Consider the following 17173-nt stretch of genomic DNA (forward strand, 5'->3'; position numbering starts at 1 on the left):
CAGATTCCCTCAGCAGAACATGAGCTGTTTGACAGGTGAGAACATCTGATAAAAACCACTCTCTCTAATGTGCGCCTTGCTATTCACTGGGCATCTCTAGCTTCCTTGGATATTTCTGTGGCAGCCTCAGTAGTTTTTCATTGCACTCTGCAAATTATGTGGAATACTTCAATATTAGCTTCAAAATAGCGACTTGGGGATGCAAGTAGAGGGAAAATCAAAACCTATGAAAATATGAAAAGACAGTACAAGGCTGTGATAATTCAAGTTTTATTTACAGTATTACACTAATGGTATCTGTATATTGAAGTTGCTATTAACATTTGCATATTAAAAGGTATACAAAAGTACTTCTAAGTACCTTAAAGTTATTCTGTTTTGTTCAAAATAGTCTTAGAAATTACATGAAGAATGATACCATGTTTTATTTTTATTTCACATGTAAATGATTTATTTTATATTCTATGCAAATCTGATTTCATGTTCCATATTTCAGGCTTCTTTGCCCTCTTTCAATTACTGTCCTCTGATTAGCAGCCTCAGACAAATTTTGAGAATAAATACTTGAAAATTTTCCACATGTGAACCACTTTAAACAATAATAATCCTGACTATTTGCTGCAAGACATGACTAAAACTACGAGCTTTCCGGAGGGCTCTGAAAAACTTACATTGCTAGCTTCCTGTTTGCTGTTTGGGTAATCCACTTTTGTCACCTCTTTGATATGAAAACAAGAAACCTGTGTTTTCTGCCCCAGTTCAGAATGTCTGAAGTAATCATTCCTTTTTGAATGTAGTGTACTGTGCTCTGATTTGGGGGAAAAATCACAGACAATTTCCCAAATCCTTCCCCTATTAACAAGTGATAAAGTGCTTTTTTTCTGTGCATTCTTGGAAATTTGCATATACATTCTAAGCAGAGCTAAATAAAAAGCAACTTTTCACAAGGCTTTGCAAAGGAAATTTTCTATAAATGTCTGGTTTGGCATCTCAAGATAATTATGGTTTCTGTTTAGGGCAGTTTCTCTCTCCCTCTGGTTATAATGAAGGATCTTCACTGGACTCAAGGAAACTTGTCATCTAATTGATATGAAAATGTTACAGAATCAGCAAAACATAGTTATAATAAGAATATACATGTTTTTGTTTTCCAGAAGCTGAAACTTATTCATCTAATGCTTATGTTTTCTGTTTTTAATTGTCCGTCCTTTATTCATTTTTTTTGGCAAATGCCTCACTGGGCAATATTAGTACTATTGATTTCATGTCTGCTTCTTAGTGTTGTCATTGGCCACGTTATTTTGAGAATTATATCACTGAATCAGTTTCAGAAGCAAATATGGAATGATACAAAAATTAATTACAGACTAAAACCTAGACGAGATGTGTATGTGTAAGAATAAAATGTAAAAATTACATTCTTATAAAACCAGTTACAATATGAGAACTGCTTGCTATTTCCTTACTCTATTTTTTGCTGAAGTTTTAAAAAAAAATCTCTTGCTCTTCTGTTTCAGTGTTCTAGGGGATGAAGTAATTGGAATCTGGTCCAGGCATGCTGAAAAAGCTGATGTAAACTGCGCCTGTGTCTCTCACTCGGGAATCAATCTTGTAACAGGCGATGATTTTGGCATGGTCAAACTTTTTGACTTTCCATGTCCTGAAAAATTTGTAAGAACCTTTTCTTTTTTCTTTTTTCTTTTTTTTTTTTTTTGCATTGTTACAACAAGTACTGTTGATTCTGTGGCTTTGTACTGTTTCTCTAGAAGACATACGATGGAAATAGTTCTCTAAATTTGTAGCTTTTTAATACACCTACGTAGCTTTAGCTGTATAGTTTCATAAGCATGCTTCACCTCCAGGTTTTCTTACCATTTTGTGTAATAGCTCTTGCTATGAGCTCTTGTTCATATTGTCTGCCAGTTTGCATTAGCATAGTTCCTTCATACTGAAAATCTCAAGGCCCTTCATTTTATTTATCCACATCTCCATTTGACAGATGAGGAAGAATGCCGGTAGTTTTAGTCCCATTTGTGTATTTCCATGCATGAAGAGTTTACAGATTTTTCACTGACACTAGTGCTGTTAATTTTCAGGATTTGAGACTGCACAGTGTAAACTCCTTACACACTTATAATGAAAATAATTTTTTCAGTGTTAGGAATTTTATACAAAATTTAGAGGTTAATCATGTGACAAGATATATTTCATTTTATTGCGTTAGCTTGAGCATTGTTCCCAACTTGCAGGTGCTGTCTCATTTGGCGACAATTTAATCTGCATTGCAGCTCAATAGTAGTTTTCCTGCAGGAAATCTTTCATGTTTGAAAACCTATATAACATTCTGAAAGATGTAAATACATGATGCAATAAAAAGGTAGATAAAAACACGCGCTCCTTGTTTGATTTAGGAGGACACAGAGTATTTAGACTCTCATTTTATTGTTGGGTTGTTTTTTTTTTTTCCAGGCAAAACACAAACGATTTTTAGGTCACTCTGCCCACTTAACTAATATTCGATTTACAAGTGGAGATAGATACGTGGTCAGTGCTGGAGGGGATGACTGCAGGTATGTATCCGTTCCATTATTGTCAAAAAGTACACAGCAGTAGATGTCAACAATCCATAACAGTATAAAGCTCAAGTTCAGAGTCTTCGTCTTTTTATCTACGTGCTTGCTTTTCTGTTTGTATATAAAGAAATGGGTATTTGCAGCAAAATAAGTAGCCCAGATGTTAAATATGAACAGTTAAGACTTACTAAATTGAAATATGTTTACAACTGTATTCAGAGCATCATGCTTTTAACTGAAATTTTTCTTTTGACTGTATTAGCCATTTCTTTTAACAATATTGCAGTCTTTTTAACCTCACGATTAATATCTTTTTGAAAACACAGCTTATTTGTTTGGAAGTGTGTGCATATGCCTCATTGAGAGAGACATGGAGACTTGCAGAGAGGACACTGCATGAAGTACCCAGGCATGAAACACCCAGGATTGCAACATGACGTTCTGCTGTGCCCTGCATGTGTAAGAAATGGTGCTGATCCAAGACACAGAGCAATCTGTCTCTGAAAGACAAGTACCTGGAGTCCGTCAGAGGGATGAACTGTAACAAATACGCTGAGGCCGTTAGATTTGCTTCAGCATCGGATAATCCGGGTTTGTATTTCACTCACTGCCAGATGTTGAAAATGAAATATGTGGATAAAAGGAAAACGTGAATTGTTAATCAATGTGCAGTTCCACGGTAAGATTCTGGGGTTTTAATCAAGAGCTGTTATTTCTGACCTAGTGCTGTACGTTGATCTACTTTCAGCATGAATGTTTCTCCTTTAAGTTTGGGGTCTGAATATCATAGAAAAAAAAGAGTATTCCATATTTTATTACTGAAAGAAACCATATATTAACTCTTAAATATATAGTATTTTAATAAATGTTTAATTATTATAATGGAAATTATATTTATATGACTGGTCAAAAGGAAACATCATCTGGTGAAGCAGAAAATAAGAGAGCTGATTCCTTAGCACTTAAATATTTCTGTATTTAGAGGCCTGGGTCACAGTCATGTCTGGTGAAAGCCGTTGGATATGCATGATCTTCATGGCTAATTTAGTGTTTTTGTTGCACTGAAACATTAAATTAGTTCTGTGAGCAAAAATAGATTTGCTCACTTTGCGAGTGCCTTGCCCACAACCTAAAAGTCTAACTCCCAATTTTTGCCTTGTGAATAAAAGTATTCTCAGTGGAAGAGAGGTTATTGCTGTGTTACTTGACGGGGCTGTGAGCCTCTACGCTGGAAATGTGGACCAGGGTGAAGATTTTATAGTCTTCATAATCGAGAAAACTTGGGATGTCACCAGTTGCAAAAATAGAATTTCATAGCAATATGAAGTGATTTTATTTTCTCAGCATCATAGGGGGAAACCAGAGAGAATATAGACTTTCCAAACATTATATTTTGTACATTTGAACTTTTTAACAGAGTTAGGACTAGCTGGGAGAGGTCTCTGCTCAGATTGCTCTCCTGATTGTAAAAAGTGTCCAGTCATATGCTTCTTTAAACGGACCTGCTGTCACCTCTAGCATAAGTGCATTTATTCTATCCTGCAACATAACTGAGACTCTAACGTGAAAAAAAGCATTTCGGTGGTAATGAAAACCTGAACAAAGCTGTGTTTCGGGTGTAAGTGAGGAAGATTTCATCAGCTGTTTGTCTAAATCATGTCATAGAGATGCATTACAGACTGAACCTGGTTTTTATTTAGTGCAGTTAATTTTCATGCAACGTAGAAGGGAACAGAAGTCACTAATTATCAGCACTGCTCTCATCGTGACATTTTGCTGTGAATGTTAAAGCGCTTTTTCTCTGTGTAAGCCAGCATTGCTTTACCAATGGCTTTTGTTTAGGTCAGTCAGTAGGCTTTGATATTATTCACCTCTTGCATTCTCTTACGCCAGATAAAAGAAATCAACCTCGTCTCTTCTTGTAAGCGTCGTGTGTGTGTGTGGTGGGTATAGAGGGAATGGCAGGACTTGCACATAGAAGAAAAGAGGGAGAAAAGTTAATGAGCCGGACTTCTCCTAGGTCCAAAAATGCTTGTTATGTGCTATACAAAGCTAGTTACCCAACGGTCTTAGATAATATATTTTATATATCAAGCTATAGCAAATATTTATTTTAAAGAAGTTGATGAACTAACCAATTATCAGGTGTCTCAGCATGATGGTTCTTAGCAAAGTCTTGCCAGTCATGCAGCTGCTATTCCACAGGAGCAAAAACTGTGGATTTGGTCATGAGTGTACAGGGAGATCTTGCCGGTAACGTTTTTGACTTCAGGGGAATTGCCTGTGAGAATTGAGATTAGACCTGATCTGTCTCATAACCTTGTTGCCTGCCTGCCTGTTGTATCTGCAAATTAGTATCTGGCATTTGAATCTTATCTATGCCAGAGAAATCAGTAGCAGTGCGCTATTCTATAGCTGTGATTCTATCCCGTATTAAACACATCTGTGCAGGACTTCTTGACTTGAAGTAGGATTTGTCCTGCCTCTATTTTAAAGTTGCCTTTCATCGGTTCAAGCTGGATGACTGTTCAGAGCTCCCTCGTAGTCTGTCCTGCTCAGGCTGCCAGATCAAAGTCCAAATTCTTCTGCCGCTTTGAGTTTTCCCCTCAAAATCCTAGGCTCAGTGTCTCCCAGCCTCATGATCCTTCTGTGAGCCTTCACCCCGTGAAGAGGGACTACCAAGAGGTTTGTTCCTCAGATCCCCGTCGCTGGTCGTGTCCCCTCCCTCCCCCCCCACCTTCATTGATGCTGTGCCTCTCCACTGATGATTTGTCCATTGGTGCTTTTGCCCTGAGGAATCTCAAATGCCACGCCAGCCGTGAAGTAGCAGGGAGAAGCTGACGGGCGAACTGCAGCAGGGCTGCCCTCGGCGGCGTGGGGCTGGTAGCTGCAGTGCGAAAAGTCTGAGCCTCCCCGTCTCCCTGCTTCTTCACTCTCTCCCAAACCTCACCGCCACTCTAAAGGGCTGGGATGGGAGCTGGAAGCTGAGGAGCTCTTTGAAAACAAAACTGCCAGCCTTGTACCTCCTGTTGCAGCCAGTATTGGTAGCCAGTATTTTCCCCGGCAGATGGCTCAGTGGTTTGCCGGGGGACATGGGGTCGGCCAGCTGGGCACGGTCCCGAGTGCTGAGGACGGGGGTGGGCAGAGCCTCAGCTGCAGCTTTCTCCCTGAGAACCATTTGGAGCATATTTTGCAGGACAAGCTGCGGTTCTCCGCTGGTGAGAACAGCTGGCTGCGGGCATGGCTAAAGATAGCAGGGGTTGTGGGTTTTTTGGTCTTTGTGATGGTGCTTGTTACTGTGCCTCATTTGCTGTTTACATTAAATGCTACTGTAGTAACGTGCTAATTGTTGCCACCCGTGCTGGAGGGATGCGTGTACGGGAGCAGCCTGCCCGTTTCGGTAGGCAGCGGGAGCTCGGGCTGGCGGCTCAGCAGAAAAGTCGGAGGATGTCATAACCCCATAGGACAGGTCAGGGAAGAAGCTGGAATGTGGAGGGACGAGTGACAGCCTTTTGTTTGGAAGCATCAGAGGGAAGAAATGTGGGCAGGAGGGCTCTGTCCGAAGCTGGAGAAAACCTTTTCTGTGATGATACAGCACCGAGGAAGGGGAGACAAAAGTTCTTCGTATAATTTAATCACTCATAGCGGGTGATTTTGTTCTCGAGCTTAATTGTCCTTCTGACTCTTTTTCTGGCTAGCAGCAAACATACATCTTTGGGATCTTTAAAGTCAGCAATACTTTTTTGTAATGAAAGAAATAAATTAGAGAACTGATTCAATAGAATCAAAATGATGTTTCACTTTAAAAAATAGATGTGCCCTTGAAAGCTATTGAAGTGTGCTTAGAAAAAAGAGAATGAGAGAAGGAAAATCCAGCTCCTAGGAGCAAACAAAAATTAAAAATAAACACATTTAGAACTGAAAATTGCCATAGTGCAGGAACTGGGCAACACAGTTGAGATTAGGTGAGGGAGAACCAATTAGCCAAATGTATTCAATCATTCAGACTTGAAATCTTAATTTTTTTTTTATTCTTAAGGAGGCAGTCATCATATATGACTCTCTGATTTTCATAGGGAAGGCACGAGACGGTATAAAACTAAAGATAAAGAAAGAATTTCAGAAAATTAAGGCTACTTTGTCACTTGTTGACAGCTGAAGGAAAGCGCACATTCAGAGTAATGTCTGACTTTGCTCAATGTCAGGGTTTCAGTATTAACAAGATTCATTTCAGAATGATTTGGAAATTCATACAAGCCGGGTTAATGCTGACCTGGCATTGCACCATCAGAAAGCAGACACATTGCAGACAAATTATCTCCTGGATCTGGCAACTGGGTCAAAACAAAGGACTTCAGTACCAAGAGCAGGAGTTTGGTAGCATTCGGGAGCGGCTTAGTTTAAAATTGTGATCCGCTTCTCTCGGCTGCTGCCTCAAAACTTGCAGGTTTGCCAAGCAAACTGCCCCTCTCCCAACAAGCCCCGAGCGCCTGCCTGTGCCGCACCTCCCCTGCTTTCTGGGTTGCGCCCAACAGTGCTCAGTCTCCACTTCCACATGGATTTCACTCCGACACGTGCATTCGGAGTCCCTTATTGGACTCGCAGTGCATGGTGCAGTAGTGTGACAACCGAAGGATCGTGGTTTCAAGTACAATTCTTACATGGGCAAGGTGACATATGTTTCCCTTTTTCATTATCATCTGTGTCACAGATGTGACAAGCCTTAATCTTTAAAGATTTTTTTTTTTTTAAATTCTATTAGCATAAGCTGTAGACAAATGTTGTCTTGCAGTGTTTTAGACAAAGGACAATCCTGTAGGCTCTACCGAAAGGGAAGATTGCAAGTCACAAAATAAATTGCCACATCAGTGATTTTACATCAGTAGCTGTATTGCGTTTGCATACTCTTTTCTTATGGTTTTCTTATGCTTCCTTGTAATCCGCTCTGTTTTCCTAAAGTTTATAAAGCACCATTTGATTTTTGCTCACATGGACAGATACGTGAGCTTGCCAAAGCCTGCCATGCGTTCTGTGCACCGGTCACCGGGGTGGGGTTAGACCAAGCCCGTCTCTTTGGGTGTCTTCAGCTTGTGCTCTTCAGTTAACTTTGACTGCAGACTTAATCTCTGCATATCTTGTTTCAGAAAAAAAAAAAGAATAGTTTTAGGTATATAACATGCAATAAAGCCACAATAGATTTCCTTGCCAAAATCACTTGTAAGTAATTACAAATTAGTAGGTGGGTTTGGTGGGGGGAATTTCTCCAGTCTACTTGATGCTAAAACTGGTAACCACTCACCATCCCCTTCAACAGCAGACCAGTTGTAACCTTAATCTTTTTTTTTTTTTGTTAAACCAGCAAGCCAACCGATCACCTTTTTCTTTGAGGAAAGAAAAAAGGAAAAAAAAAAAAAGGCATGGAACCTGTGTTCTCCTTCCCACCCCACCCCTCTACCCCCCCCCAGTGTAAAACAAAACAACAACAACAACAAAAAGTGTAAGGTCCGAGCACAGTGTCAATAGGCAATTCTCATAATTTCCACTTCTTTTTGAAATTATGGAGCATAGGATGGAGAGAGCAACAGGAAACCGGTAAATATAAACCCAGAGAAAAGGAGAAAGGAAAACAAAGGAAAACAGGGGATGGAACGCTCGTAAACAGGCAAAGGCAGGACCAAAGAACCAACGTGGGTGGTGGTGGGTGGGGAGTCCTATCACTTTCTGGCAAACGTCTTGGTTCGAATGGGAAATACCCAGTGGGTGGTTGTGGCGTTTAAGGGCCGGAGAGCAGGAGAGAGCTCAAGGCAAGGCTGCAGGCGGCTTTCTTTGCTCTGTTTTGGGGAAGATGTAGCTGCTCCCATTCATTGCTCTTTCCACTTCTGTACCTACGGGACAACTATTTTGTGCTGAAGCGCAGCAGCGAACACAGATGAGCCGCTGCTGCAGCGCACGCGTGTTGGTAACAAAGAACATACTGTACATATAAAAATGCTAAGTAGTACTGAGAGCTCAGGTAAGAGAGTTTAAGGATATATTTTAAAATGCTCCTCATCTTTTGCACCTAAACCAAACATGGATTGTTTTATAGGCCTCTTGTGATGTATCCAGATTTTAGTTTCCTGTGCAACTGGGCTTAAATGCGTTCTTTAAACAAAAAATACTAAGCCAAAGAAATACTATACTTTAGAAGACTCTTTATAACCAAACTCTATCAATTACTGCCACTTTGATTTCTTTCCTTTTGAAACATTATTCACCAGTTCTTGGGTCTGTTCCCAGACGTGCACAACATTTAAGATGACAGATGTTAAAGCTCCAGATGACATTTGCTCGGTTTAACTCGAGGTGCGATGGAGACGGGTATCTGCAGGGGGCAATTCAGATCATACGTGAGCTGAGATTTCCTCGGGTGGTTCCTTGCCTTAGGCCTCCAAAGACAGGTACAGTAAGTCAGGGAGTGTGAACGTAACATAGGCCTATGAATACCTATGAGTAGAAATAGATTAGTAAAAAGTTCATGATTTTTATCCTGTAATAAACCAATACAAAATAAGGAAATAATTGACTTAAGGTAAACTTAATGTAAAAAAAAAAATCCAAACTCATTACAGGTGCCACGTAGATGACTGAACTGGACTTTCACCTGTAGCAACTCTTTGTAAGAAACATAAAATCTGTGCACAAATAAAAGTCTGATGCTCTTCCAGCTGCTAGAGGACAGTGGAGTTTGGGACATGAGGGGCAGTTTCTGTCACTCAGTGGGTTTGGATTTCTCTTCCAAAAGCCAAAATATGAGTTCCCTGAGTTTCTGTTGCTTGTTGTAGGATAACTTCAAGACCCGACAAAGTGATTTTGCCCTTAGGAGTACCTATCTTGCTCAGTTTGGGCACAGATGTCATGTGAGAGCTTATCTAAAAACCAAAACAAAAACCACCCAAACTGAAACCAACAAACCTCAACCTTTTTTTGTTTGTTTTTTTTTTTAAAGACATCCCCAAAATTATTGTCATGCTCATTCTGGTGATGTAAAGATGTGTCTGATTCACATTCTCCCAAGCAAGCTAGTTGTACCCGCTTAACTATTAAGTGGGCCCAACAGAACAGGTGTGTTAAACTAGAGGATTAAGGTCGTTCGTGCTTTACCGGTTTTTCATAAACTGAATTCTTCTTTGGCAGGGGGCAAACGCTGCTGTCCCATCACTGCACCTAACTGCAGCTTCTATAAAGTGAGCGCCATCGCCGGCTGGTCGCGGGGGGGCTGAGGCAGGAGACGAGCGCTTAAAGGAAAAAAATGTAGATTATTGAAACAAGTATTGCATTAGTGGGTTCTGAAAAAGGGAGGTAGAAGGGTATTTTAGTTTCAGTCCTCTGCAGCGTTACAAGCCTTTTTGGGAGGTAAAAAAAAAAGTTTTTCCTGTAATATCCTCCAATTATTCATTCATTAGGTTTTGCCATTAATCTTTTTTTTTTTTTTTTTTTTCTCCTTCCCACAGGAGCCCTTAACCCAACTCCCCCACTTCCAACCCCCCCAAAAATATTTTTCGAATGCAGTAGCTGTGGGAGATCAGCAGCTTTAACCGCAGCTTTACTCTTACTGTGTGACTCACAATAGAAAGCATCACTTTGCTGAAAATGAATTTTCTATTAACTTAGTTGCAAATTCTTGAGATTGGGGAGGAGGGGGGGATCTTTCCATGCCCAGCAGGTGAAAAATAGGGTATTTATTGTTCCCAAGAAGCAAAGCAGTTAAATAGCTTTTTCCAGCACATTACTTAAAATCGGAATATGCGATGTTCGGCTCTGGAGCTGTACTTCCATAACTCCATGATTTTTTCGTACATTGATCACCCCCAGCACATGCTCTATACTATATTCTTTGGGAATTTAATCAATATACTTTCTAAAGAAACTCCAAGCATGAACACAGACACAAATTGCATGAAAAAAAATAATATGGTTTTCTGTACTTTTGTGAAATGTTGGTGCTGTTGGGTAGTACTTTGCCCATTTCTGGTCTGTTTTTCCTTTACTTGCTACTACTTATCATGGTGGTGTGTTTTTAGCGCAAAATAGCTTTTTTTTTTTTTTTTTTAGAAGTATCTCGTAATTATAAGCTTCGTTTATGCTTTTTAGTTCAGTTATGGGTATATAGCATATTATATTAAGTAACAGAAAAGCTGCATTACTAATTTGTGAAGAAAGTTAATGCATTTTTAATGTAAAACTTCACATAAGAATATACTCAAGACCACAATGATCACTTAAAGTAATGTGACAATCTAAGTAAATGCATTAGAACCATTCCCTTTAAAAATACGTCCATGTTTAGCTCTGTGGCTTGGTTTATTCACTTTTTTTTTTAGCAGAAAACAAGCAGCAGCTTGCCTTATGTTGACCACTATACAGCATATACATTATACATGCTTATGCTGAACATTATACAGCATCAAAGCTGCTGAAATTCAGCAATGGAGGTAGCATTATTTTTCTGCTGCCCTTACAAATTATTATCTCCTCATCTCACGCTGAAAAGGAAAATAGCTTCATGGTGGCAGCTATTTCTGAAAGGGGGGCAGCTAATGAAGGCATTGGAAAAATTCTGTAGAAAAATTAATGAAATTTGCAGTCTTTCATCTGGAACTCCTTTTCAATGTTGCTCCATGCAAGGCAAGAGCCCGTCCTCTCCTCCTCCGCTCCCCTGGCAGGTCACCTTAGGAAAATATTTGACTGTAGTTCTTTAAGCTTAAAATCCAGTCGTCTGTTCAGATTTGTTGTGTTTCATTATGGACTGTGTCAGATAATCCCTCTTGCTTTAACAAAAAAAAAAAAAAAAAAATTGAAAAAAAAGAAAGGTATTTTAAAAAAGTCCAAAGGTATGGTCATGTATTACTGTAATAAGGATCATGGGTTTAAGTGTACTCCATTTTGGTTTCCACCATGAACGTCTAATCCCTGTAACAATGTTGTATGTTTATTTAAAGTATATATATATATAAAAAAATTAAATGTCAGATTTTTGCATTAATTAAGATTTTTTTAAATTTGAATATGAACTTTGAGTACTTTATTTCACAAAAAGAATTATAAAATACTTTCCTGGAGTGTTCAGTTTCAGCATTCAAGACTATATTTGTCAAATTTAAGTTTAAAATATGTAGCTAACATTGTTTTCTGATATTGAATGTAAATATTTGTAAAAAGAAATTCTTTTGTATATTTTTGTGAAAATGTAGTTCCCCAAAATCTACAAAAGATTTAATAAAAAAGTGCATTTATGTTACTGCTCGACACTTTTTGTCATTACAATACCACTTACAGGTATTGATGGTCACCTCCTGGGATTCGGTTTTGCGATGTAACTCACAGGAACTTTCTCAAACGAGACAATTACAAAGTATGCCCAGAAGTCAGGTGTAGTGGAGGAAAAAAGGATTCTTCAGACAGAGATTCCGAGAGGTACTTTCTGTCTTCCTGGTACAAATGGAGACAGCTGAAACCATTTATTTTCAAGTGAAGTGGTATTTAATTTCATTGGCTTTTTAAATGGAGGACAGTATCATTAATTGTTCTTGCTTATGAAGCATTTTTCTTCCCGTCTTTGTTTTTTCCCTGTTTGATAAAGCATCAGAGGTACAATGACTGTTACATGGAAAAAAAACCTAAAAGACAAAGCATTTACTCTCTTTTTCCCTGGGAGCAGATGCGGGGTTCAGTCACTATTTGCTACAACATCAGGTCACTTGTAGGGATTGTACCAAACAAAATACTTCTCGTATGATTCCAATACAGGAATAAGCTTTCTACGACTTGATGATGATATACTTACTACTTATTGAATCTTAAGCAAGAAACATGACCCAAACAGAACACGAAACTGTGCTTTGAAAGTTTTTAATGGAATTTAAAGAAAAACTTTTCTTACACAGACATTTTCTTCTTACAGTGTAAAAAAAATGTAAAATTGCTCAAACTTACAAACTTGGAAAATTAGAGACATTTCAAGTATGCAATCAACCTCATTTTATGAAAACAATGTATATTAAAAGTTCAAAATGCATGAATTTTTCTAACATCCTGTGCCCCTGGTGGTTAAGTTTCCTCTCCGCTGCTGTCCAAAGGAGGCAAAGTTCAGTCCCAGGTTGTATCATAATCATTCACTGAGGAGAAAGAGAAAAACAATTCACATCAGTAAGAATCCTCCCCCTCTCTGAAAGGCGTTTGAGAACTTACTTGTGTCCTACCCCTGCAGTGACTGAGACCTTTGCCGATGAGAGTAGTGGGAGGGAAAGGCTGCTGTGATTTGACTGTCTGTAAGATGGGCCAATGAGTGCAGCTTTGGGAATTTTGCTACTAGTTTATGAAATCGTGGATGGACGACAGGAAGGGGCTGTTCTGCCACAAACACTCAGAGAAACAGCTGAATGTTTTGTGGAAAAGACAGCTTGGGCACAAGATAAATCAACAGTAAAGAAGAGCTGATGTTGGATTTTCAGCTTTGTTCAAATAAAATTCAGTAAACACATGTCCCGGTCAGGATTCCAGCGACTCCACCATATCCTAGCTGCAAGGGCACTTGTTTTTCAGTGTTGCACCGCATTAGTTAATGTTTATACTACAAAAAACAAACAGTACAGAGTTCTCTTAAGAAGGATGCCTATGACAGGTATCTTTCCTCATACAATCTTCATTGTTCATCACACACGCATTACTCCTGCAAGTAAAACTACATTGGTGACATAAATCGCTACATACACTCTAAACCTAACCAAGAAAAATCAAACAAAAAGCACCTCACCTGGTTTGAGTTCGAGTCCATTTCAAGGCATGGCGTGGAGGTACAGCAATAGTTGGGTGGTAAAAAGTGCAGTCTGGTCTTGTACACTGGGTATTAAATCTACAATGCTAAAAATGAAAGCGTTTCAGAAGAGGCTCCTTGAAGTCGTCTGCCTGAACTCCTGCACAACCTAACCTCAAATGTGTTACACACAAATCTGGATTACCGTATGACATATCTGATAGGTAACTGAATCAACAGCTACGGAGAGTAGTGCAAGCAGTTCAGCCCAATGGCAGAAGGAAATCCTTTTTCAGATGTATTAATTATGAATGAGATGCTCCAAAACTGCCACTGCACTGACAGGTGGTAGTTCTTTTGCTTTTCAGGGTTTAGAGTTCAGTTTCAATTGATGTGTGCGTACAAGTTAGAAGCATGACACAGCACCGTCTGAAGGGCAGAGGAGAAGCCCCAGTATCTGGCTAATAACATCCAGTCCTGGGGACCCAGCAAGTTTCAGCGTTGGTGGGGCTTGAAAAAACGCTAAACTTACTGGCATAAGAATATGCAGGGACACAATTCCATAGAAGTATGTCAGTTATAAACTTTTGTACTATATAAATTACGGTAATATACTTTAGGTTAACTGGGTAATCTTTAAAGTTCTTGTATATTGCAGCATATCTGAAGGAAGAGTCAAGAGCCAGAAACACATGCCTTCTGTATAGGCTACAAGATGCCCTCCTCTGCCCCCGGCATCCTGGCTAGGCAGATTTTTGACAAGTGCTGTGGCTGTCCACCTGTCTGAAACTCCCGGAAGCATCTGGTAGAAAAAATATTACTTAAAAATATAATTTTCCAAATTCTTTTAAGTCACTGCTTTTGCATATTCTGTTTCTAAGCTAAAGTTAAAATGCGAAAAGTAAAAGCAGAAAGTGTGAAATGTTAGTGACATTTCCTGACCCAAAGTAACACATTTGAAGTGTATTTCTAGGAAGGAAGGGAAGAGACAGGAGAATCTTACTTTTGGGTGGTAAAATGGACATTCCATTTTCTTACAAGCAGGAAAAAACTTGCACAGCGGGCTACTGGAGGATATAGATGGTGTGGATAGCGGTGCTGATAACAGAAAAGAACGGGAAGTGAGTCTGGATCAGAATAAATTGCTCTTACAGTTCCACATAAACTTAAATATATCAATCCTTCTGCAAGAAATTGCATTTTTTAATACACCAAAGTTCTGCAAGAAACACAGGACGCATATCACAGTGCACTGAGAGGATCTCATCCTGGGGTAAAACAAGACTAATCATTAGTCCAGGTTCTTCACCATTTCAGGATGGAAGGTACTGCAGTCATGGCAATACTTCCAACAAATCAAGCAGAGATTCCAGTAGGCAGAGAAATTCAAATGTTAAATTTAGACAGCAGCAAGTCTGTTGGAGTTTAAGCCAAGCAGACTGAAAAGCGCAGGCAGTGCACTTTCCAAGAATACGGAGGAGCTGCTGGAAATGATAGAGGAGATCAGCACATTGTCCTCTGCCTTCTGGCAAAGTAACAAAACTGCCATGTACTGTGACTAAAGGGCTAAACCACTTCCAAAAGATCATGACTTCAGTGGAGTAAAGGCCCTCCACCTTGGCACCGTTCAAAGGCTCAGCAATACCAACCCATAATCCAAACACAGCTATCGCCTTCACTGGGTAACCTCATCCCTGAAAGTCATCTCATCATTACATAAAGTTAACTCCTAAAGCATCATTAAAGAAAAAAAAAAACAAAAAAACATTTATACAAAGACAGAAATCTCTGTTTTCAATTTGTATCACAAGCTCTTGGTAAAACATGTATCCAATTTAAGAAACAAAATTGAGTAAAACCGCAATGCTGGCTAATCCCTTCAGGAGAAGGGACTCCTCGCGCAAGTCACCACTTTGACCTTGCACAGGTTTCATGTGGACTCTTGCATAAAAGCACTCAGGGATATTTCTGAAAACAGTTTTTGCAGTAACACTGTATTACTATTCTTCATCCAGCATTAAGAGCTGACATAAAATTAAAGTCAAATCAAGCAAAAAATTATTTTTTCACCACTGTCGGTTTCTGCTTCCAAAAATACCGTTTTCCCTTCAGCACTTTTCGTTTAAAACTCAGAAAAACAAGAGGTGCTCACCTGGTTTAGGAGATGAATGGGGCGTTCGTCGACTGGCATGAGTGTAAGGACAGTCGGGCTTAGTGCACTTTGCATCGTATTTACAGTTTGGATGGATGAACAAGCATTTATCAGCAAATTTGCAGTTAGGAAAAACTCTGAGGGAAAAGAAATTGAGTCATAAGCCCATACTCTGAGCAAAAGCCCAAGCAGCTGTTGCGCACGCAAGCCAGAATATCATGGAAAGCCAGAACTCCAAGAGGGCTGGCGCATCTGTGTTAGCTCTTTCCAAAGCAGGGCACGCGGGTGCAGTGTACTAGCTGTACACGAACGGATCTGTATTCAGTCTCCCTGTGGACACTCTTCACATGCAGTAAGTCACTGCACTACCTCACACTGGGCAGAGTTGTAGCAAGCTACTTCTTGCAAGCGAAGTCGTGTTATTCTTAGTGTGCAGTGCAGAGCAGCAAAAGGCACTGACGGCGAATTCAGACCTTCGCACAGAGGGGCAGAGAATTCCCTAAGTAACATGGTTCATTCTCTTCACTGAAGAGAAAGCTTTATTTTGAATTTAGTTGTGTCGGATTTTAAAAGAAAATTCAAATGTCTGAGTAAATGAAGCTACCCAATCCGGTAACATTTTTCTCAAAACAGAAATTGCTTTTCTAGACTGTTGCTGCTTGTGGAAGAGGAGTCAAAAAGGCACCGTGCACATTCAAGAGTTAGCCTTTGCTTTCAAATAAAAAAAAATAATTAAAAAAAATAAAAATCGACTGCATTACTATGTAATGATACCTTAACATGTTCAAAAGCATTTTGACAGCTAGCAGAACAGTGCCTCTTGTTTTAAGAGGACACCATTTCACACATCTCTAAGCAACACCAACCCACCAGCCTGTATACGAGACTAAGCCTTCTGCACAAGCACAGCTGTGACTCTGCTTATTAAAACCATCACTGTTATATTCTGCCATATTCTGACACATGGTAGATGGGAGGAAACCAGAAGAAATTACAGTGTGATAATTCAGCTCAGATCCTACCCTAACAGACTTACACTGCCTTGGAATATTTACTAACAGAAGGGAAATATGTAGCACCCAAATAAAAATAACAATAACATGTCAAGTGGATGAGCTTTGCACTACTCACTTGCAAGGTAGTGTGGGGTGATGGTACACACACTCATCTCCATTTTTACAGGCAGGCCAGTACTTGCAGCGCTCAAGCACCTTCTCCTGTTTTTGCAGCACACTTAACTGTTCCATATCCACTAGAACAGAAAGAAAAGAAAAAAAAAAAAACAAAAAAACTCAAGCTGGGATATTCGCGCAACTTGGCATATACAATATAGCATAACTGAAATTCACAGTATTTCCTATTCTCTCTCTCCTTTTAACCCAATTCTTGATAAGCCTCTATTTACTTTCATGACTTTTTTTGATTAAAATTTATGTACAATCATATAACCTGAAGAAAATTTCCAAAACTGCAAAGTGAGAGAAGTCATAATACTGGACTGACAGCTGCCTTTCAGTGATAAAAGATCAAACTTGCGCTGTTTGCAAGCAAAATAAATCAATTTTCTTCACAAATCTAAACTGAGGTGTGACAGTCAAACAGACCAGATCTTGATCAGACAAGCCAAAGATTCTTTAACTGAACCTTAGTTAC

General features: G+C 39.4%; 2 protein-coding genes across 2 annotated transcripts in view; one reads left to right on the top strand and one right to left on the bottom strand.

Annotated features, from left to right (window-relative positions):
- EML5 (echinoderm microtubule associated protein like 5) overlaps nucleotides 1–2936 on the top strand; it is a 133789-nt gene extending 130853 nt beyond the window's left edge. The window contains exons 44-46 of the mRNA XM_009884597.1: nucleotides 1518–1671; nucleotides 2470–2570; nucleotides 2900–2936. Of these exons, the coding sequence (XP_009882899.1) occupies nucleotides 1518–1671; nucleotides 2470–2570; nucleotides 2900–2936 (292 nt within the window). The remainder of the gene's footprint in view (nucleotides 1–1517; nucleotides 1672–2469; nucleotides 2571–2899) is intronic.
- A 9514-nt stretch (nucleotides 2937–12450) lies between these two features.
- Nucleotides 12451–17173, bottom strand: part of ZC3H14 (zinc finger CCCH-type containing 14) — a 31676-nt gene continuing 26953 nt past the window's right edge. The window contains exons 13-17 of the mRNA XM_009884551.1: nucleotides 16652–16772; nucleotides 15521–15657; nucleotides 14372–14466; nucleotides 13369–13475; nucleotides 12451–12730 (exon numbers count right to left, since the gene is read on the bottom strand). Coding sequence (XP_009882853.1) covers nucleotides 12724–12730; nucleotides 13369–13475; nucleotides 14372–14466; nucleotides 15521–15657; nucleotides 16652–16772 — 467 coding nt within the window. The 3' untranslated portion in view covers nucleotides 12451–12723. The remainder of the gene's footprint in view (nucleotides 12731–13368; nucleotides 13476–14371; nucleotides 14467–15520; nucleotides 15658–16651; nucleotides 16773–17173) is intronic.

The sequence above is a fragment of the Charadrius vociferus genome, unplaced genomic scaffold, assembly GCF_000708025.1.
Source record: "Charadrius vociferus isolate BGI_N301 unplaced genomic scaffold, ASM70802v2 scaffold300, whole genome shotgun sequence".
Lineage (NCBI taxonomy): Eukaryota > Metazoa > Chordata > Aves > Charadriiformes > Charadriidae > Charadrius > Charadrius vociferus.